At 38.6% G+C, this 23,206-nt stretch overlaps 1 protein-coding gene across 1 annotated transcript in view; it reads right to left on the reverse strand.

Moving 5' to 3' along the window:
- The window catches only part of DACH2 (dachshund family transcription factor 2), a 260,460-nt gene that overhangs the window by 76,125 nt on the left and 161,129 nt on the right, over positions 1 to 23,206 (reverse strand). The window contains exon 4 of the mRNA XM_030449038.1: positions 14,401 to 14,532. Within this exon, the coding sequence (XP_030304898.1) occupies positions 14,401 to 14,532 (132 nt within the window). The remainder of the gene's footprint in view (positions 1 to 14,400; positions 14,533 to 23,206) is intronic.

The raw sequence follows: 23,206 nt of genomic DNA on the forward strand, positions 1-23,206 counted from the left end.
CACACTTCAGGTAAGCTTTTTAAAACAGGTGTTGCAATGATACACATCTCAAAATTGAACAACAGGAAATATCTGGCAGTTCTGTTAAAGGGACTAAAAACCACAGAAAGTTCCTAATGGAAAAAATGCTACCTGAACCTATAAAGTTGATCTGTAATTTGTGGCTTAGTATGGTATTTGCAACAAAGAGCAAACACAAACTGTAAGTGATGATCCAGGGAAGAGCCACCAATTCCATGATATTCAGAGCTCCCTGGTATGTGCTGAGAGCAACAATATCAAGAGGTTCCTCTCCCCAGCACTGCTGGTGTCAAGGTTAATGAGCTAAAACTTGTTAAATTGATATTACCAAACTAATGACATTTTTATAGCATACTGCATGGATTTTAACAGACAGGCTAATGTAGAATCCTGCTAGTCCTAATTGAATCAGAAGTTATTGCATGTGTACAAGGAAGACAACTCATCATGGAGATGCTCTGAACTGTCTGTCTATGCCAGGAGCTCATGGGCTGCCTTGGGTATGCTTCCAATCCCAAATTCAGCCCAAGTTCAGCTGCAAACATACAGAGGGAAAGAGAATATTCTCATCTGCACAGATTGCCTGACAGCTTCCAGGAATCCTTAAAAAATCATTCACCTTGCTCCTCACGAGTTCCAAATTCACACTGAAGCAGGAAAGAAGACACAAAACTACAGAAAAATCCTTCACCTTTCTCTTCACGAGTTCCCAATTCACACCCTGAAGCTGGAAAAAAAGACAAAACTACAGAGCCTCAGCTTTGGATGGCTGAGCTGCTTCTGGAGGCAGATTTTGGACCCCAGTTTGCCCACCAGCAGAAGGAATGGGAATTGCCTTGTTCCCAGCTACCATCAACCTCAGGAGAGTAAAGCAACATTCACTTTCTGCTGAGTTTTTCCATCAATATCCTTCCTTTGCTGAGGGAAGGGAAGCTGAGCTGTAGGGGAACCTACAGCTTTTCACCTGTTGAAAAAAAAAATTGTGCTGGATGTTGGAAGAGCTCCTGTCACCAAGAGAATTTTCTAAATTACAAGTGTTGTAAATGGGAGGATACTGAAAATACAAATATTGTTGAAAAGTAAAGAAAGCCCCTTCAAAGAAAATTCCAGGATAAATCTGTAAAAAGTGAGTTACAGCAGAATAGATCTCCAAATTCAAACTCTTACACTTAAACAGTTTAAATAATCTGAACATTATTTAAAAATACTTTTATGTCGACTACACCACACTTGAAGTCAGAGTGGAATTAAATGCCTGAAACCTACAACCAAAATAGATGTACAAACAGCAGGGGAAAAAAAAAAAGGAGGATATTTAATGAATCATATTACAAGAGAAGGAACGTATGAAAAATAAATGGCATTTGAAGATGATTAAATTTTGAAGGTGAGATATTGTGTAACTGCACCAACCATTTATTTCAGTGCCATAACTGCATCTAATAAATAAAAAACCTTTTTTTTAAGTCCAACCTGAAGAAAATTCACTGCTATCTGATGACTTGGATTTTCCACTTATGTAAAACCAGGGCAGGATTTGGGCTGTAATTATTCAAGGCAGTTTCAAAGAAAGAAGAGCTGTTAGTTGGATAGAAAATGAGTATCAGACTCTAGCAATAGAACAATGCAAATATTTCTTCCACAGAGAGAATCACAGGGTTGAAATTCAGAGAGGCTCATTAGAGATTATCCTCCTAAATATCAGATACCTGCAAGTTTCACACAAGTGCCCTTCTGTTTAGATAATATTTTTCTATTAAAGTTCAATCTCTCACTAACACAGAAATGTTATTTAACATACAGTATAAACCCAGATATATTTGGTATTTATAACAAAAGGAAATTACAAATCTTGCTCTTGCTAGCAATTCTAGTGCTTTCTAAAGCTCTTTTCCTCCCTGGTGGATTTTACAGAGCAAGGAAATAAAGTCAGATTTAACATCTAAAAAATACCTACTTTATCAAAATCAATAAAATACAAGAGGTGTGGCAAGTGAAGGGGAATACATCTCAAGGATCAAACGCCAAAATTCCCCTTCTATCAAAATCTTAGAGACAGTCAGTCAGTCAGGAAACTGATCCATAGGAACCTGTCAGACACTTTTTCCTACTACCTTTTGGTTTTTGTTTCTTTTTCCCGAGAGAATAAATCACAATCTAACACTTTTTTAGCTAATATCAATTTTCTTACAGAAAAAGGAGAACACCCAGCCCCCTGTGTCCCATCATGTCAGAAATGCAATATACAGCTCTCCTGGAGATGTGCTGCTCCCAGAGTTTCAGTTGTCTCCATCCTTGCAGTAGCCTGAGCAACTTTTCAAAAAAGAAAGCACCTCCTCTCATTTTTACCTTATATAAATGTAGAACAGACACACATCCCCCACCCCCAATTTTCTAGGTTTTAAATATCAATGCATGTCTGATCTTAACAGCAATTTCAACATTTATGTCTTGTCTTGGTGATAAAGTTCATGAATATATAATCAGAGCGGAACAACTCTGCCACTGATTAAATGTCAAAAAAGGTTTTATTGTCAAATATACTGTAAATACAGAAGATATACAACAAAGAGCACTAATTGCAGATTGCTCTGTACAGCTTAAAAACTGCACATGATCTGAACAGGAAATGTTGATTTTTAGTTTCAACTATCAATTTGCATTTACCCTCAGAAGGTACCTTCAGCCAATTTGGAAAGATAAATTGGCCAAGCTCCACTGAAATTAAATGTTTCATATTCAAGGACTGATGTCAGCACGTTGGAGTCTGTATCATCAATGTATATTTGAAGAAGAATTAATTTATCCCAAACTCTGTCTCTTTGTTAAGACTTTATCTAAACCTTTGTGAACATTTAAGAGAGAGACAGTGTGAAAATTTGACCAGAACAGATGAAAGGCTAGAAGAGACAACCTCACAAATTCAGAATAGGGTTTGACCACCCGTGTAGCATTTTTGCAAAAGAAAAAAAAAAAAAACCCAACTAACAATATTAAAAATCTAGCAGCTATAGTAGACTGCAGGTGAATAAAGCCCAGCAGTATCCTGCTTCCAGGAAATGTCAGGAGAATAAGAGTGTCACAGGTTTATCCCAGACAGCTGGGAGAACTGAGTAGGGTCCCAGAAATCCTCAGGATGAGGCACATTGGAATGAGCAGGCTTGTTTAATGTAGGGAAGGGAAGACAGATAGGAGACCTGCTAATAGTCTTCACTGGATAAAAGACATGTTCAGTAATGAGGGGGAATAAATTGTTCTCCATACCCACAGGGTACAGGACAAGAAGCAAGAAGGAAAGACTCAGGTTAAACATTAGGGATAATGGCCATGATTAGCAAGCCTATAAAATTTCCATGAAGATGGACAACTATCAGACATGATGCTGGCAGAGTTCTTGCTTCATTGAGAGCATGGATAAGAAACCAGGTCTAAAGCTGCTCGTTTCCTATGATCCTGACCACTGATCACCAGCCCTACCTTCTCTCTCACCCCAGTTTCAGGAGATACTGCTGGTTTTCAAACCACTGGGTACATGCTTATTGTGCCTCCCAGCATGGAACACTTCTCTGCAAAAACTCAGAACCTGGCAAACCTAGAAGACATACAAGTGCTTACAAATATTGGTTCCCTTTCCAAGAGAATTTAAAAAATCAAGATGGCATTTGAAACGTGTACTAAAAAACCCAGGCATTTCACTTCTAGATTATGGACAGCTAAGTAGCTTCAATTACATGATGCCAACAAGATTTTTCTTCTCCATGACTAAATGGACCGGGTTTTAATACTCTTCAGTGATTTTATTAATTCAATTAAGCTTTTAGGAAAATAAGAATAAGAGTTTCATTTGATAAAAAGGATTTGCAGCCAAGGAAACGAAAGATTTTTAACACATTCTGGTGATCAACATAACTTCACTCGTGGTCAGAGACCACGCTGCTGGTCTGTCATAATTGGAACCAGAACAATCTCAAAAATTGTTCTTGTATACAGTTAGGGATTGGAATTTTTTAAAAAGGAACTAAAAACACAGACTACCCACCTGTATCTATTTTTAATTTGGTAATGACTGTACTTGCTAAAATTCTACCAAAATGTCACTCACAGCTTTGGAATCCAGCTTTTTTTAAAGCAGAATATGGAGCAGAAAGCATAACCTATTATGCAAAACTGTCAGCTGCTTACTTTTAAAAATCACAGAAATAAATGCATAATCCTGATTTTCTTATGGATCAAAACTTTATATTAAAGGAGAACAAAACTTGGAAATAACTATTCAAGACAGCCAAGGTATTCTGTGACAAGTAGGAAGGTTCTGATCTGTTTCTGTCCTCTGTACCCACACTGTCCCTGCTCCAGAACTAAGGGACACCTCCTACTTTGTGGGTGCAAGAAAAAGCAGAATTACTTGAGACCACTCTGACTTCTTCCTCATCACATTCACAAATCAGCCAGACATCTAAACAGCACCAACTGTTGCAAGGAAAACTGCTACTGAATCTTAGCTGCAAAAATGTCAGTTCAGGGCATCCTGCAAAAATCTAGTGCTGAATCCTTAACTAAAAACTCACATTATTAAAATGCTTTCTGGATTAGTGCTACAATTTTGAGTGAGGAAAATATTCAAACTGATCACACCACAAACATTTCTTACTTCGAGCATAAATTATCTGCACATTAGGGGACTTTTAAAAAAAAAAATCTGATTAAAATTGTAACTCATGAGACTCCTGCTGCTGGCAGCTGTATCTCTGTCAACGACTCCCTTTGGAGGACTCTCAGCATGTGGCCTGTACCAAAGGTAACATACTAGTTTTCATCCTAACAGATATGCTTTAACAAGAAGGTTCCAGACTTTTCAATGTAATTAAAATATAAGAGTACTTTTTATTGGTCAAATCTCATTAATGTGAGGTTGAAGTTGAGTCACTAATATTAACAAAGGCAGCCAGCACTGATGCTTTCCCTGACATCTTGGAATTCTTTACATACTGGATTCCTTCCCTCCTGAAATGGGAAGCTAAAAATGCACTGGTGAGGCATGCTCATGCACCACCATGTTTAAAAAAAATGTTACTTTGTGCAGAATGATGGGCAGACACGATTTTGTTGGAACTGAATATATATACAAGGTCCTTAAAATAAAATTTTAAAACTATTTGGCATATGGTACTTAACAGTCCTTGTTCTTTGGTAGCACTGTGGAAAACCTGCAAACAGATGAAACAAGGGTACTTCTTAGCATTTCTGGCATCCCTAATTACCAGAGTTTATGAGATCACCAGTTGATGGTTCATGCTCCCAGGATAATTTTACTTTAATCCAGCAATGGTTTAATATAAAATACCAAATGTATATCAGAGAGGCAGATCTGGAGCATGCTTCTATTTTCCTTCCCTTTCCCACTAAGCATCAAGACGAAAAAGACAGAGATGCCTTCTCCCCCCACTCATGCTCATGGGGGGCTGTCCTCCAGCTTATTAAAATGTCAAAACTGGAATAATTTTTCCTTTAAATTGTACTGCATCTAATCTCAATCGACCTATATAATCTATACTGAAAATCCTGCATTTGGCACACTTCTGGGAGGAAGCACAAATGGGAAAATCATAACCAAGGAAAAAGATGTTGCCTAGGATCTACAGTGGGCAAAATGATTGATGACATCAAAACCCAGGGAAGGTGACGAATGCTCTGAAGGGAGTGGGTGAGCTCAGCCTGCACTCACCTGTCCTGTGCCCACTCCTAATGACTTCATTTATGACTGTAGAAGAGTTTAGCAGTTGAAATTAATTATTTTGAATAATCCTTCTGAAATATGATGTGCATTTTTAATTGTATGCACCCTGTCATTAATTAAAGCTCCCTATCTTTTGGTGCATTAATTCCAAGACTGTATTGGTGACAAAGCAACTATTACAAGTAGTCTGTTTACCAAAATTAAAATTCAAGTTAAAAGGTTAATGTCCTCTTGTGATACACTTAAAAGTAACACTAAAATGTTTTCATTGGAGTTTTTACTACGCACTATTTTTCTACTCTTTAAAATCAATCTCTTTGTTCGAGGAACACATTTCCTGTCAATAAAATGAAAAATGATATAGATTTAGGAGGATAGTGGTCTCAGCGTAGCATCTCTCATATTATTATTCCAGTATCATCTGTTACAAAGTAAGACCAATTCCCACATCTAATTACAAACAGGATTTCAGAGTCATTAAACAAAATACATTTCCATTAGTGCTGCTGTAAGAAGATAGGGGAAAAAATGAAGATTAGTTCATGCTGCACCTCTGTTTTTCAAGCTTTGAAGATTTAGACCTCTGCACTCCGAGACTATAAATTTGTAAAGGATCTGAAAGGTGACAGACATGTGAAAGCTCTCAAATTCAATGCAGTTTAGCCATACCATTTGCATTTTGTCATTAGTTTATCTTTGGCTGCACTTAGTTCTCATAGAAGATAGGGCAAGAATCTGGACAGGTTGTTTATGATTACACTGTGTAATACTCTTAGGTCCTCAATTTGGTGTTAGGCTTTTTTTAAATAGATATGAATCTTGATTTTCCACATTAAATTAATTCCAGCAAAAGTTAAGAAATCATTGTAAAGAACTCTTGCCTTTAAGAAAAAAAAAATGTGCTTTATTCTCTAGAAAAAAAAAAAAAAGGAACAGCAGTTGACTTCCAATAAGATGCAGACAAAATATACTGAGGAAGGAGATTGTGTGATGTTTAAGAGTTGAAACACAAAGTATATATATTCTCCATTCAAACACATTTAGCAGCATCTAATTGTCATGAATCCAGTTAAAGTACACCCTTGAGAACTTTTCTCTCAAAAAGCCTTCATGCAAACCATAGCTTAGACATTTAGTAAGAACTCTTCTAAAAAGATGTCTGTGTAAGATAATGCACACATCTCCTTGATCCTTAAAATAGTTTATGTTAGCCTGTTACATAAATATCAATTAATTTCATCATGTGTAAGATTAGCATCAAATAATCCAAACCAGAAATGTCTCTCAAAGAAGATGCCCCAGAGTTAAAGAGAATTTAATTTTCAGAAGTTATCCGATGTTTTATTTCCTTTATCAGTTTTCAAGCTACAGCCAGAGCTATGCTGTATTTCCCAGAGCTGTCAGTCAATCCAAAGATGTGAATATTAGCTGCTGAATCAACATTATGCATGAATTGTACACATTTACTATAAAGTATTTAAGTTCCTATTTAAAGGAATAAGAATGCTGCTTGAAGAGGCAACTGAAGTACTCACATGCACTCAATTGGCAACTTTTGAGGAATCTATTTAAAACAGGACCTTAAAATAGTTTGCAGATAAGACTCAAATTCACTTTTGCACTTGCACTGAATCCGTGGTTCCTGCAGCATCCTAGACTTCTTGGTATCAAATCCTGCCCACTGGTGGGGTAAACAGAGAAACAAATATCTACTGCTGCTCCATTTCCACAAAACCCCAGCTGGCCAAAGCAGCAGGCAGATGTGCACATTGGTTCCCAGCTTCACTCCTTGGGACCAGGCTCTTGGGATAATGGAGAGAGGCCATGCAACCATCACCATTAGGAAGAAGAGAATTCAGCAAAATACAACCAAAACCTAACAGCTTATCACTGCGTGGCTAATGCTTCAGGAGATGTATTTTCAAGAAGAAAACAGCACATCAACCTTTTCCTCCAGAATTACTGGTTCCTGGCTCCAGGAAGGCCCCACTTACATTATCTTATCTGCAGGAATTCATTACCCTGGATCATTCAGCAAGCAGACATTTTCTGACAAGCTGCAATGGGCAAAGCTTTTTAAAGCTTCAGTATTACGTGAACACTTTAGTTCCTTCAGTCTCTTTGGACTGAGAAAGAAGAGTTCCATGTAATTCCATTTGCCAGTGGGTTCAGGAAACCTCACCTCAAACCTGGGTGTGGAAGCACATCCTGAAAGCCACTGAGTTTCATCACTGCATGAACCTTCTTCACACATCCTCACCTGAGGATAACACTCATGTGCAGAGCTTGTCCTCACAGCAGGGCCACCCATGCCTTCCATACCTGGAAAAGGCTCAGTTCCTACAGTCTGCAGCATGCTGCTCCCTCCCCTGTGTGCAGAGTGTCAGCCCTGAGGAACCCAGGTCTTGTCCTGGAGCTTCAGAATTTATTTTTTTGCTGCTTCATATTATAAGATGCAGTTTTGCAGCCCTACTGCAGCATCCAAACTCCCTCAGAGACATACATGCCAGATTGATGGGCTGAACAGGAGCTGCCAGGTGCTCTGAACCCCTTCCTGATCTCCAGGAGATCTTGGGAAGGTGTGGAGCATTCCCTGCCAGTATCCCTGGGGAACAGGTGTCACACCATACTCATAGCCCATCATCACCTGCATGCTTGAGGAAAAAAGCTGCATCAAAAGTGTCAGCCTCTTTCTCATCTGTCCAACTCATCCTGGTGTGCAGTCCACTTCTTTTTGATGGCTGTGGACCAGCAGCTCACTTCATTTCAGCATTCAACAAACAGATGATCCACGTAGCCACTCTGTGCTACTCTCAATTTCCAGCAAGAAAAGCCAGCATCTTCACACTTCCCAAGACCAAGGCAACTACATGTCTAAATAAATAGCACAGATGTCTCAATTTTTAGTATGAAATGCTTAAATATATCTGCTAGGGCCAGAGTCCAACAAGCCCAGCGTTTGGATGAGATGGCAGAGAAAACAAAACAAATTAAATTCATATTTTAAGAATATGTATATATATATATATATACAAACTCCTCCTGGCAAAAGGACAATTAAAGAAAATTAAAAGTACACTTTTCAATTAATTCTAAAAATATTAATGGTAGTTGGGACTGCTTTTAATTTTAAAATGGCATGAACTTTTTGCATTCTTTAAATAAAATTCTCTTCTTTGAAACAGTAAACTCTCTGCTTGTGTAACACAAAAATACTTCCATTAACAACAGGAAAAATTACTTCATGGAGTCTGCACGGCACTCCAGGCTTAAAAAAATCTGTTCTCTGGTCTTGTCATCTTTACTCTTACAATAAAATAACAGCCTCGGCATCCTGCTTCTTGGAATCAAAGACCTACCTCCTTTGACTTTTCAAGCACTTGAAAATTTTAAAAGAGAAAAACTAAAAAATGCTGACCGTGTAATAGCTGGGTATTCATGGTGGGTGGGGAACATGAAAGGTTACAATATGGATCCGTGCCTACGCTTTTCTTTTCAACTTGAGCAGCATCCTCCTGCTTCTGCTAACTCGGCAATCATACAGCTGACAGATTTCTGGGTTTTCTAAATAATGCATGGGATTTTCTTTTAACATGTCAGTGCAAAAGTATCAATTCTGCCCCGGTGTCGTTTGTGATGCTGATTTTCCTTGACAGCATTCCATTAAACCAATGAGTTTTTTCCCTCCTGATGGTTCCTTAAATATTCCTCCGAGTGATGTATTTGTGGTTTTTTAAACAGATTGTGAAGGATGTTTGCATTTATGAGAAAACTGCATGGCAGGTACTGAAGGGAAAAAAGGATAAAAAGGTAACACTTTTTTTTTCTTTTTCTACGAGAAGCTTTCTCTCTGATCCTCACATGCCAAAAGCCAGGGTGTTTTTCTTTTCTTTCCTGCCTAACTTAGCTCCTTGTCTGGAAATAAAGCAAACAAGGCTCTATATACAGAATAACATTTTGACTTCCTAAGGAAATACCACTGAAACACTTAGTACTGTTTGATACCTCTCTTGGGAAAGCAAAACACATTTATTAAATCATGCATGCTAACTCCAAAAGCCAACAGAAGGAAATAACTGCTTTATTCTTTGCAGGGAGGTTTGGTACAACCAGGTACTGTCCTGGATTGCTCTGCACTGATTCTCTGCTTCTGCAGCTGTCAGGCAGAGCACATGCAAAGGATGTTCAGGTAGTATCACCAATACTGGGCTTTGCACTCTAACCTTCACATTCCAGTTCTATCATATATTTGTAGAAATTACCTGCTGCCATGACATCAGAACAAAAAACCACCCCGATTTCAACTAAGTTTCCCTAGGCAATTATGTGCTGATTGCCAGAACACACCTCACCTATTATTATTATGGCATGATGATGTAACAAATGATCTTTCTAAACACTTTTGTGCAAAGAGGTTTGGGTTTATCTTCTTTCTATAGGACACCAACATCAATTCTGTGGCTGGGCTTTGAGATGTGCACACGCCTCCAGCACACCTGGCCTCACCTCCCAGCTACAAACTCTTGATCTTGCTCATTTTCTGGAATATGAAAGGCCACCTCCCTCCTGGCATGGGCTTTCCATGACTTGCCTGAGCTACAGCAGCCCTCTGGACTCCAGACAACCATTAGATCATGCACTGATTGCCATCACCAAACCATCTCATCTCCAAGGACTCACATGGAATAGCCATAAAGGAGGAGCAGGATTATCAAAGATTTATGGCCACTAGGAATTGGAGATTTCAGAGGGGTCGCATTTTTCCCACTTCCAGACACCTCTACTCCCAACTATGAAGTTCTCTAAATTCAACCTTCTTTCCCAGATGCTCCAAGATGATGGAGACAGACATTGAACTGCAAGGAGCAGCCAGCACAGATGAGCTGGACTGCAGGGCCAGAGACCCTTCAATGCCAGATTAAATATGAGATTTTCAACTGTCTGAGAAGTGTGCTCCAGCACTTCATATGATGAGTAGGAAGGTGCAAAAAAAAAAATCTCTTCTGCAGAGAGTGGTAGTAGGACATTAATGCTCAAACATATAAAAACATTCTTTACAGAACAGAGAGCTAGTGCATCACTTCAATTAAAAACTACATGAGATTTTTGGTGCCTTTCCACCTCCCTCCCCCACAATTTCAGTATTGTCTCTTGCAGTACTTTTAAAAATAAGTTATAATATTCCAGTCCTATATACCACCACTACTGAGATGGCTGTAATTTCATCTAAAGGAGATAGGTAGGACCTGTTAGATCAGAAGCAGGATAAGAAGTGGCAGAATTATTCCCCACTTCCTTAGCCACACTCGCAAGATTCAACTCCACACCTGCCATTTCCTAGAGGACATGGAATATCCCAGCAACTCCAGTCAGTGATCCTGAGTCAGAGTTGAGATTTTAAATTGATAGCATGAGTTCTGGCTTCTGATACAGAAATCCTTGAAAAATTTCCACCATCTGAGATGCACACAGACAGAGAAAGAAATTCCAGAAGTGGTATTCTAGGCAAATCCAAAATTATTTCATACCTGCTTCAACAGATACAGATGGGGACTGAAATGAGCATGACAAGACATCTTTTTTTATTATACTAATGGTCTGTATATAATGACACACTTCCAAAAAATCTGGCAATAAAAACTTAGGACCTAATACTGATAAATTGCATTTCTAATTGAAAACAAACAACAGCAAAAGGGACTATTCCATTCATCTATCAGAGGACAGAATGAGGGGGAAGGGACACATCCTCATGTGAAATAATGAGTGGGGTAATGCTTGCCAAAGGAAACCTATGGGTAACACTCAGGTAAAACAACTTCTGTAGGCTTTTGATTTTTTTTTTTTTTTTTAAGTAAAACTGCAGCTATTCAAGTCTTTGTTACAGTAAAAAGAAAAAAAAATAAAATCAAAGGAAGCAAAAGGTCCTCTGCTCTGTAGAACTATATTTCTGATTTGACAGCTACAATTATAATCTTTCAGACATCTATTTCCCACAAACTCTCCACAGCCATAACCTTTAGTGATTAATTATAAAGTTCCAGGAGCAATAGTACACAGACTAATTTCCTAAAACAATAAAAGACAGAATTTCTCATTTGGAGCTAAATGAAACACGAACAGGTTGTTATTCATGCTGAAATCTAGATGCAGAGTCATGTTGCAGCCATTACAGAAGCTATTAAACACAACCTCAAATCAAAGAAACTGTAGGTCTCTCTCCTGAAGTAAAATGGTTTTCTCCTCACTTATGAGGCTTCTGACTCCTTTGCTTCTTTTCTTTCTCCCTCTTTTAGTAAAAAAAAAAAATTCAAAATTCAATTTTCTTCCTCATTTTGCATCCCCACTTTGGTTTTAATAGTCATTTAAACTGGAAGAGTCTCAAGCAAAACAAACATTTGGTAAAGGTTTCATGCATGCAGAATTGTTATGCTTTTTCTCTGCATTATGTATCAAAGGTAAAATATGTAAGAGCTTTCAGTGTCCCCTCTCTGAGGGGACTCAGTGTCCCCTGAGTATTTGAAAACTACTCAAATATTTTGTATCCTGAAATGGATAATTGCTTTAGATTTCTTTCATTTTTCTTTATCTTTTTCACACATCCTGCTGTACCTGCTTGCTGTAAATCTTTAAAAAACTATCCTCCAATAAGAAGAGAAGCCATGCATTACAAAAGTGTCCCAGTCCTGTCATCACAAATACTAAAGAGAGGGAAAATGGGGATTTTTTAATATGATTAGTAGCAGTTCTTTTTGTTAAGGACTTATTTCTCTGTCTGCAAGCAACACTGGCACTCAAACCAGTAAATTTGCTCCTGGCGATTGTACTAAATCAGGCAATGAAAAGGGGGAAGAATTGAGAAAAGAACTTTACATAACTGATGCCACATCCTTATCCTTGGGCCCCCACTATAACTTCAGCTGAAGTCAATGGGAATTTTTCCAAACATTTAAATTGGTATTGAGTCAGTTGTAAAACTCATTGAATTGCTAAACCAGAGAACTTGCATTTCAGATGCATCCTCTTGACACACTGCTGAAAGACCTGCATGAGAGTCCCCCGTAAAACTTGTCAATGAGGTACCTAAAATAATAATATTAATGTACTGCAGATTTTACCCATATAAAGCACATAAATTTTGCCCTATCAGGTAACACACCAAACCATGAATATTAATTTTGCCCTATCAGGTAACACACCGAACCATGAATATTCAAATTAACAAGCCTTTGTACAGCAGCTTTTAAAAACCCTAATCCTAAATCCTAACCCTACGTCTTTTTTGTATGCAGCTTTCTTCCTTTTCTGGAGAAATTGTATCTTCACTCATATTCCTTAGCATTCAGTGAAATTTCATAATTAATTTTTGAACTGCATGCAGACTGTAACAGTTCCACAAACTAAATACACTTCTCGGTGCTTTTTTTCTGCCTTCAATATGCACTAATTGATTGGGGTCTGAGAGGTGAATAAGAAATACATATCCAACATAATAGAAAGCTGGGGAAGGGTTTAATGCATGAATTAGAAGCCAGATTTCTTCAATACAGATGAGTACACAAAATTAGCAAAAGGCAATGCCACTTTTGGAAAGATCGCTTTGTGCGTAATTTGTCATGAATTCAAAGTTATTCCTTTAGAAAATGAGTCTAAGACCTCCCAGCTGCTGCTTTATTGGTCTAATAAATTACCATTTTGCTGGCACACTGTGGGTAACACTGCATTCCACCCAAGCCAGCAAAGTGTTAGCCTGGCTTCAGCTTCCCAGACACATGAATGCTGATGGGAGATCTGAACGCCAGGAGGGATCAGAAAACACCTCTGCTCTGGAACAGACCAGGAAAACAAAGGATGGGGAAGTTTCCAAACTAGTAAGTGTTTATTGCAGGACTGTTGGTGTCAAAAAACTGAGTCCTAGTGAACCTGCACTTATTGTAATAGGTATCTAGCAGCATTCTGAGATAAAACAGGTCTATCCTTGTTCTAGGTTCCACATTATCCAGGTAAAAATCTCTTCTCGTCACCTGAAAAGGACACCAGAATAAATAAAAGGAGAGACCTTCTTCCAAGAGCCCATTTCTGACTTCAGCTCTGAACCCTGTTCTTCTGGACGTGGGCTCAGGAGCTCAGTTTGAGTTGGTATTAATGCTCCTTGCAGTCCAGACTCAGCACATGAGCCAAGGTTATTCGAGCCAGGGAGGCCATAACAAATATTCATCCTAAGTCACCCTCAGAGCTGTGGTTTGCAAATATCCATTCAAGGAAAAACTAAAAAGTTGGTGATTTAGCATTCTCTACCTTTCTCCAGTGAACTGTGGAATTCATAATGAGTTCCAATTTGGTGTTTTGGAAACTTTCCATCATTTACAGAAAAACTCTTGACTCACTTCATTATAGCAAGTAGAGAAGTCTCTTGTTTCTACAAATATATTTGGGCAAGAGTTTAAAATGCCTGTATTCTAGCATCATAAAAATAATCCTTCAACAATGTTCTTCAAAAAAAGTCAAGATGGCTATTAGGAAAACTGGAGCAATACTGGAGGAAATTTGAAACGGGCAGACCAATGCTTCCAAAATTAAAGAGCACAAGAACTTGAAGTACATTTCTGACTTTGTTTCCACACATGCCCAGTGTTACTCACCTGCATTAGAATTGAGCTCTTCATTTTCTGATTCTGTTCCATTTTGACTTCCACTCCCATGAAGGCTGTTCATTGCCATAAGTTTCATTTTTTGTAACTTCATAGCCTCTGCCATGGCAGCTGCTGTCAGACCTGGGAAAACACAAATAAACCACAATAAATAAATAAATACAACCCAGAACTGAAAAAATAGGAACAAAAAACTGCTTTCAGTGAGAATAAGTCACATAAAGCCAAGAGACACTCTTAGACCACTTCTGAAATGCTGCTCTGAACACTGCCTTTAAAATAAAGTTATTTAAGAACACCATTCTAAGAATGGTTTGGTTCTCTTTTAATTCTTTCATGGTTTCGGTTTTTTTTCCCACACGTATAGCAAAAAGAGATATTTATTTAATGGTACTGCTTTTGATTATACTTTAAAATACCATTTCCTGTCACTTTGATCATTTTGACACTTTGATCTCTTTCTGGTTGACTTATTTAGCTGCTACAAAACTTGCAAGTACCCTAGTCAGATACACTACTCCTTAGTTTCAACAGCACAAAACCAATTAACACGGAAAAAGTCAATCCTGTACTAATATATTACATATCCAAACATTATTTTGTCCTATACTGCTGTCTGTTGATTCAGATTAACATGAAAATATTACACTGGAACTGTCAGAACAGTACAACATGAGTAATTATAAACTCAGTCCCACCTTTAAGACACCATTAAGACCAGCACAGCATTACAGAATGAAGGGGAGGTTGTGGTAGATTTTCAAGTGACTAAAAATAAATCAATTTCCAACAGTAGAAGAGTAGTATAGTGTTACCCTCAATAAAATAAAATTGTCATTTAGATTCTAAATATGCTTTTTCATAGGAGTGAACTTTTATACTTTTATCATTTTGACTCAAACAGTAAATAAGAGATCAGATTTTCTTGCAGACATCATCAAATCACTTTTACTCTGGACAAGATGTGACTGAAAATACATTAGCTGAGGTTTATCATCTTGCAGGAAAATATAAGGAATAAGGCCATGTAACCAGACAGACCTCTAAACATGGAATTACTCATTTGGTTATGGATCAAATGGGTTTATTGTCTTCCTCTTAATGTAGTATGATTTGCTTTTGTCATTTGCTAAAAAGCAAGGAAAATGCTTCACACCAGCTCTCCTCTAATTGACTGCCCTCTTTCCACAAAATCACTGACTTACACTGACCACAAAAGCCAGGAGTTTTTTTTGGTGATGTATTTTGTGCCACTCCACAAAGATATCATACATCAAATCAGAATTAAATAATCTGCTGTTTCTGCAAAGTTTACTGAGAGATTAGATTCTGATTAAAGTGAACTAATAATTTTCACATTCTATACTGCCACACATCCGTAAATTAAAATACTTTTAAAAGCTGCTATAAGTTTGACATTTAGATTAGCTCTGCTGCTTCTACTGGGCTTCTCAAAAGTTTGTTATTTTCCTGTGACTTGAGTAATCAATAGATTGGGAGTGCATGGAGGAGGGACACAGATGGATACAGCAATTCACTCAATTTCAGCTGAGAGTGCCCTGAGTAACCTCAGGAAGTTGGAGATGACAGAGATGGAGATCCACAAGCCCTCTCCTCTCCAGCCCATCTGTCCTCCCCCCTCCACCTTACCCAAGAGATTCCCAACACTCACACCAGCAGTTCCAGACTCCTATATTCCCGAAGTCCTGATGCCAGCTCTAACCAGTACCACCCACAATCATCAGGCACTTCTTTTACTGGTTTGTCATAGGTAGTGAAACCAATATAGATTTCATGGGTTAATATACACTGAATACAAACTTTCTAAAAACATCATCAACAATCCTCTCCTAGGTCATTTACTGAGTCCTCACTTCATACAGAAGATCACTGTACCATAACAGCACTCACTTTTTATTGAAAAATATTTTTTTCTAGAATTCTTTAAAATTCTTTTGCAAATGCTACAGGGTTTTTACCAAACAGATACAAAATCCTGATAATCAACTTTTACAGATTCTCTGGTTGACATCACTCACACTTAATCCAAAGAATGCATCTTTCAGGATAAAATTGTTCACACATTTTCTGCAGGTGATTACATACTCTCTACACTTTTCCACTTTGTTTCTGTGGATTTTTTTTTTTTGACTGGTCTTTTTTAAGGGAAGAAATTGGTATTGCTCTTTGAGACAGTTTCATGTTATTTTCAGGAAGTTAAAAAATAAAAAATGCCAGCACAAGTATTGCAAGGAATAGTTTGCAGGATTTCCAGGAACTTTGCCTGCCCTCCCACCCTACTCCTCCTTATCCCAACCACTTCCAAGTGTTGAGGCACAGCCTCAGAGCCTGCACACACTCACAGCCAATTCCCCTTCCACTTCATATTTCTAATCCATTTGCAAAGAATTTACATTAATTTAAAAAAAAAAAAAGAGGCTGAACGTGGAGGCTTTTATCATAACATTTTATCATTTCCATGTACCCAATGAACATATCAATGAACCATTGCTCCAGTGAATACTTTCATCTGGGTCAGTATTTAAAAAAACTCTTGATACTGCAAGTCTTAATTTAAGCATGCAAGAGAGTAAAGAAACTATTCATACAGAGATAAACAGAACAGAAAGTGAATTTAGACTTTCAATAATATAGAGAAAAGACAAGAGAAAAAAATTATCCAGGGCATTGTATTAAAACAAAACAAAAAACAACACAAACCAAAAAAACCATAATGAAAGCAGGAAGGGTACCAAGGAACAAACAGAAAAGAATAAACACAGTCCCCAAATGCTGCCTGCAGAAATGAAAGGTAATTATTGTCAGGCATTTCTGAGCTCCCCAGCCAGACACAGCTGCCATGAGGCCACCAGCCAAAACCCAGTGATGGATCTGAAATCTACACTGTGCCATCTGCCACCTCAAAGTCACTCTACCTCAGCAATAAAAGTTTCAAGTCAAGTGGGGTCCTGAAGCAGGAAGCACTACAGCTTGCAGATCCTGAGCAGTCAGGCAGAAACCTGAAGCAGATACAGCCAGTCCCATCTCTGAGATCAGTATCAAGGTCTTTATACTCTGATTCACTTATTTCCCAGCCTATATATAGTTTCTTACTTGACTTGTGAGAGCAGTAAAAGCCCCAGAATCTGACTGTATGAGGCACTTTAAAAACAGTGTACTAATTCTAATAAAACTGGGGTTAAAGCAAGTGGTGTGCAGTAAGGGTGTGCTACTGATTGAAATGATGGAAGAAAAAGTACAGCAAATCACCCACTGGCACCATCTTCAATTAAGGCTTCTGCTCTGGCTAACATTACTGCAGCTCCTATTGAACTACTAACAAAACTCCTTTCTATAATTGACTCAGCTCCAGCTAGCTGTGGCAGAGAGGGCCATTCTTCAACTTACTTCTCTGAAGATCTACAAAGAACTCAAGAATAATTTCCATTCTCTCAGATGAATCATCACCAGCAGCAGAACCTCACTTAGAGCACCTTCTTTTGAAAAATGTACTTGGAAACTGCTGTAACATATACATCTAACCCTCAGCTTTCACCTTAAAAAGAAAAAAAAAAAAACCAAACAAAAAAACCATGCTAGGAAGAGCAGCATGCTGGGCTATATACTTCAAACCTTGTTTCTTTCTTTCCATTTACACTTTCAATTTCCCTTCCTTTTTCCAGCTGTGATCAATCACTGAACATCCAGGAAATAAACTAATCACCAATTAGTATCAAACAGGTTTGATTTTACAATACTACCACCAAAGTAGGGCTCTCATCACACTTTCCAATGATTTCGTGTTAAAACTGAGGCTGGTGGAGCCCAGAAGCCACCTTGGCCACCTGGAGGAGCTGGTGGGATCCATGGAGAACCACATCAGTGGGAACACAGGAACCTGGGAGACATCCTGGGGCAGCTCCCTCTCTCTGAGTCTTGATTCCAAGTGTGTAACAGATTGGGATGGTGCAGGCTCAGCTACACCAGCAAGCTGCATATGGCAACCCAACCAAGTGCCATTAGTAACCCTCATCCTGCAGCTTCAGGTTTGTCAGGACACCATGGGTTCTCCCCTTGACAAACCTGAAGGACTCTGCTGTGCAAGACACACACTTAGCCCTGAAAATAACCCTTCAAGGACACACAAACCAGCACACACCTTCTGCAAAACTCTGAAACCCCAATTCCGAGCCACGGTTCAGATACACCCAAGCACCAAACAGGTTCCAAATTAAAGTTTCCATCTAAATCAGGACCATACTTGGCCAGCTCCAGGTGACATGTCACATTGCTCTGGGACAGACCTATGGACTCGTGGACATACTGTGAGGGCGGATTGCTCCTCCTAAAGCCAAGGTAACTGGAGAACTTGAGAGGGTGGGAAAACCGGAGAGGTTTCTCCATCCCAAAGATCACAACTCCAAGGCTGTCTGCAGTGTGTCACCTCTCAGGGCCATCCCATCTTGGTGATTAATAAGACCTCGGAGAGGAAAGAAAGCAAAACATTGTATTTCCACACTGAGGCACCTGCATGCAGTGAATCCTCCACATCTTATCCATGTCCAGTCCTTGGAAGTTGGACTTTGGTGAATACAAGGACTTTGAGCATTTTAAGGTGACTCTGAGTATCTGCTAACCTTTTACTCCAGCTACAACTATTTTTTTCAGTTCCCTAATTAGACTGCAGCCCTCCTTCATATTACTTTGAAAGCTTTTCTGTCAAAACTGTGAACAAGTAAATTAACTAAAGGAGAACTATGAGTAATCAAATCTTGAGGTTTGCAATTAATTAAATGAATTGGTGAGCCAGTGAACTGAAGAATAGTCTTATATTAAAACAAAACATTTAATTAAATTAACAGTCAACACATTGCAATTAATAACATTCAAAAGGAAAAATGAAAACCAGCTTAGCCTTGCTATATTATTTCAGCCTAACCGTCAAGCATTATTATATATATTGGCTTCTTTGTTATTTGCATTCAAAGCTGCTATGGGTCAACTATGATGTGCTAAAACAGGAACATTGAAACATCTGGCAGTATGAAATGTTAATATGAGATACCATATTGCAAACAGTGAAAACAATTCTGAAACATCCAATAAATTAGGCCTTGGAAGGCTGAACAGGACATGCTTTCTTTCTCATTTTCTTAATAAAAAAATAAAAATAAATACATATAATGTACATTATGCTGTCAGAATGTCTGCAAGAATTTAGTAATTAACTGAAACATTCATTTAGAAAGTAGAAGACTTTGTAGCTGAAATGAATCACTGTAACTGAGAAGGACAGGGAAACAAAATTCTTCAATAAGACCATTAAAATGACTGAACCATTAGCAGAGTTTACAGCCATGTCTGAACACTCAAATCTTATTGCAGATTTTTTCCATGTCTGCAAACTGACTCCATTGGAAACTGGAGGAAAGTTTTTGCTCTGGTGCATGTTCTCTTTTCAATGGCTGCTCAAAGATATCCTGGACCATTTTGGATAGGTCATAAGAATCCATCAAGGTGAAACGTTTGAGAGAATGTAAGGGAAGAATTTTGGGAGTAATTGGCCACTGCAGGCAGAGGATGGGGTTCAGCAAACCCAGCCCAGAGCTTTATCACAGTCCAAGCTGGGTGAGCATTCACCCCAGGTCCTGGGAGGATGCTTTGGAGCCCAGACTGAAACTCAATGTAATCTATTTGGCATTGCCAAGCTGAAATGTAGTCAAGAGCCAAGAAATGTATTACAGTAGTTGAGTTTCATCTGTTCTGATCCCTGCAGCCAATCGTCCTGGTACTACTACTAAAATGTGGTACCAGATTTTACAAACATTCTACCCCATTTAGCAACAAAGCATCCCAAACAGCAGCAAAACCTGATTTTTTGAGCACTGAGAGGGTTACATTACTTTTTTTCCCCTTCATTCCTCCAGTGTGTCTCATGAGAGCTGATTAATTTTGTGACATTTTCTGCTCTTTTTTACTATCTATGCCATGAGAACGATTTGTCAAGGCTGTAATGTGTAATACTTTTAGTATTCTGCACTACTGTGACCTTCTCCTGTACATTTGATTGACTGACCACCCCATTTTTGATCTACAGGCTTCAGAAGATGGAAGCACACCCGAGGCAGGCACTTCAGTCACTGAATTATTGTTGAAAAGATCCCAATCACTTTATAGAGATAATTCGTATGTTCTTCTGTGCATATCTGATGCAATTGTAGTAAAAATTGCAACATAAAATGAGAAGATGCTATGTGATGTACTGAAAAAGTGTTTTCATACATCAACAGTGACAAATTCATGCAACAGGACTCAGATTTCAGCAAGGATAAGACAAGTTCGACTGATGCCCATAGTCATCCAAATTTTGAAACTATCTGCTTATGCTTTCATAATGCTGTCATGGACTGCAGATTACAATTCTTTGAGGTAAAGGCTTGAAAAATTAGGAACTAAACAAGAAACGTGTAATCACCTCCCTGAGAGCTACACAAAAATTAAATTCCATTTATAGGAACAAAGTGGTAAATATTTGGATGCCATAAGAATACAAAGGTGGTTACCATCAGGAGTCCTCCCAACCTGCAGAGCAAGAAGACTTTGGTAACTTTAGTAATTAAAAATCAGGAAAAAAAAGGGACATTGGCACACACCCAGCCAGCTCTGGGCATTATTCCCTAACCACATTGCCCAGGTGGGAAATCTCAGATTTACTTGAGTCAGATTCCAAACAGCCTGGCCTGGAAAGCTCAGATGCTCTTAATGGACACCTTCTCTTGGGCTTCAGAGCTCACTGAATTTCCCTGCTGGTTGCAGGGCTTAAGTTATCCATTTTAGAATATACTTGGGTTTGAGGGAACCTCAAATTATAAGTACATTGAAACCTCATAGCCCTCGTGTTCTCCATGGACATTCTGTAACTTCTCCATAATCACCAAAGTCAGCCATGGGGTATGTGCTGCCATCTGAAATTTGAATTACCTGTTGGTATTTTTTTTTTCCTTCATGCATATTCCTTTCCCATTAAATGCAATTTCTGGGGGTTTAAAACACTTGTCTCTAAGCAGTAATAGTGGGGAAATTGCTGAAGTTTTTGGAGGTCCTTTCAGTTAAGTACCAAAAAGTCTAAAAGCTTATCTAGAGTTGGCACAAATCTCTTGACTTTGTAAAATTAATTGGGCTGGAAGGTCGTCTGAGAATACAGATATCTTTGTGAGTGATACCAAGCTACTGCCTACTTGTGATTGGAAAACACAAGTATTTTATTTATCAGATGATAGAGCTCAGCCATGTCCCAGCTGTCTCAAAACACAACTTTAAAACCAGCGTATTTCAAAGATTTTCAGTGAAAACTCAGTTCCCTAAATTCATTGTGGTATTTTTTCAGATAAAAGCTCAATATACTGCCAAGAGCAGCACTGCTGTTAGAGGCTGGATTGCCAACCTCTGCAGCTGGACCAGCCAGGGCCGGGGGCTTTGGAGGATCCTGCAGATCCCTTACCCAACCTCCTGGCAGCTCAGGTGTTCGAGAGGTGGGAAATGCTTCCCCAATCTTTCCTCAGATGTTTTCACATTGAAATGAAACCAAGCAAACAATAATTTCATGTTCCTCTCCAAGCTGCAAGCAGCAGCAGGGAGGTCTATCTTCACTCAAGAAGGCACCACAGAAACTTTGCTTGCAAATCAACACCACAAATACCGGGAGCAGGAAAACAATTTGTATTCAAACTCAAACTAGCTGAAGTTCCAGATGTAGATCAAGTATTCAGCCAAGGATCCAATTCGGCTTCTCTCACAGGCATTGTGATCCCAAACTTTTGCAGCAATCCCATTGTGCAGCAATTAACCATTTATACCCCAAAATACATTCCAAGAGAAAACACTGTAGCTGACTCAGGTAAAAATGTGGTCTTAGGAACTATACAGAAACCACAGCCCAGGAAAGAACTTCCTGATCTTCCTTTGAGATTATTAATATTACTATAACAATGTTAAAGAATAAATTTGCAACCAGTGGGATTGTTAGGAAAGGTTTGATTTTTCTTACCAGAATGATTGGGAATACATCAATACCTGCGGAAGCAACTGTTGCGAGCTCAAACAGGAGAATTTCAGCCAGGCTCCTCCACTTGAAGAACTTTGTAGAATCATATTCTACATGGTATTTGTACCACATCCAGAAACTGGATGCTATGATGAAACAGCTATTGCTGCTCTTAGTCTCTTACAGCTGAGAAATTTATGGCCAGTTAATCAAACCCCATGGAAATGCCATCCTTACTAGAAGCACAACAAGCTGAGCAATGACAGGAGGGAGCCCAGGCACCACTCTACAAATGGCCTTCAATTAATGCAAGAGCCAAAGATGCAACTTCAAAAGCAGCATCACTTCAGAACATGAATTTATTATTGAATGTTCTTCTGAGATCTAAAACCACTTCCCACTTCTGGCTGTTGAATGAAAGCAAAGTATTAGTGCTTGAAGGTGATTTGAAATCCCACAGCTTATTCCCAATGAAAAATACATCTGGGTGGGATTAGGACAGACAGAATAGAGCAGCAATGTTTCTGGCAAGAAAGGACAAGAGTTCAGTGAGAATTCAGGAAATCAGTGACACAGGCTCCATGTGATCTCCACGTTGAATGCAGAACCAACCATGTTAGCAATTAGTATTAATTTGACAACAGATGCAGAATGTAGTGCAGAAATATGACTTAGTTTTTCTTGAAAGAGCTGATTTAGAATTTTCCCTAATTACTTTTCTAATATTTTTTCAGTGTAAAATAAAGTAACACA

Source organism: Calypte anna, chromosome 4 (assembly GCF_003957555.1).
Source record: "Calypte anna isolate BGI_N300 chromosome 4, bCalAnn1_v1.p, whole genome shotgun sequence".
NCBI lineage: Eukaryota > Metazoa > Chordata > Aves > Apodiformes > Trochilidae > Calypte > Calypte anna.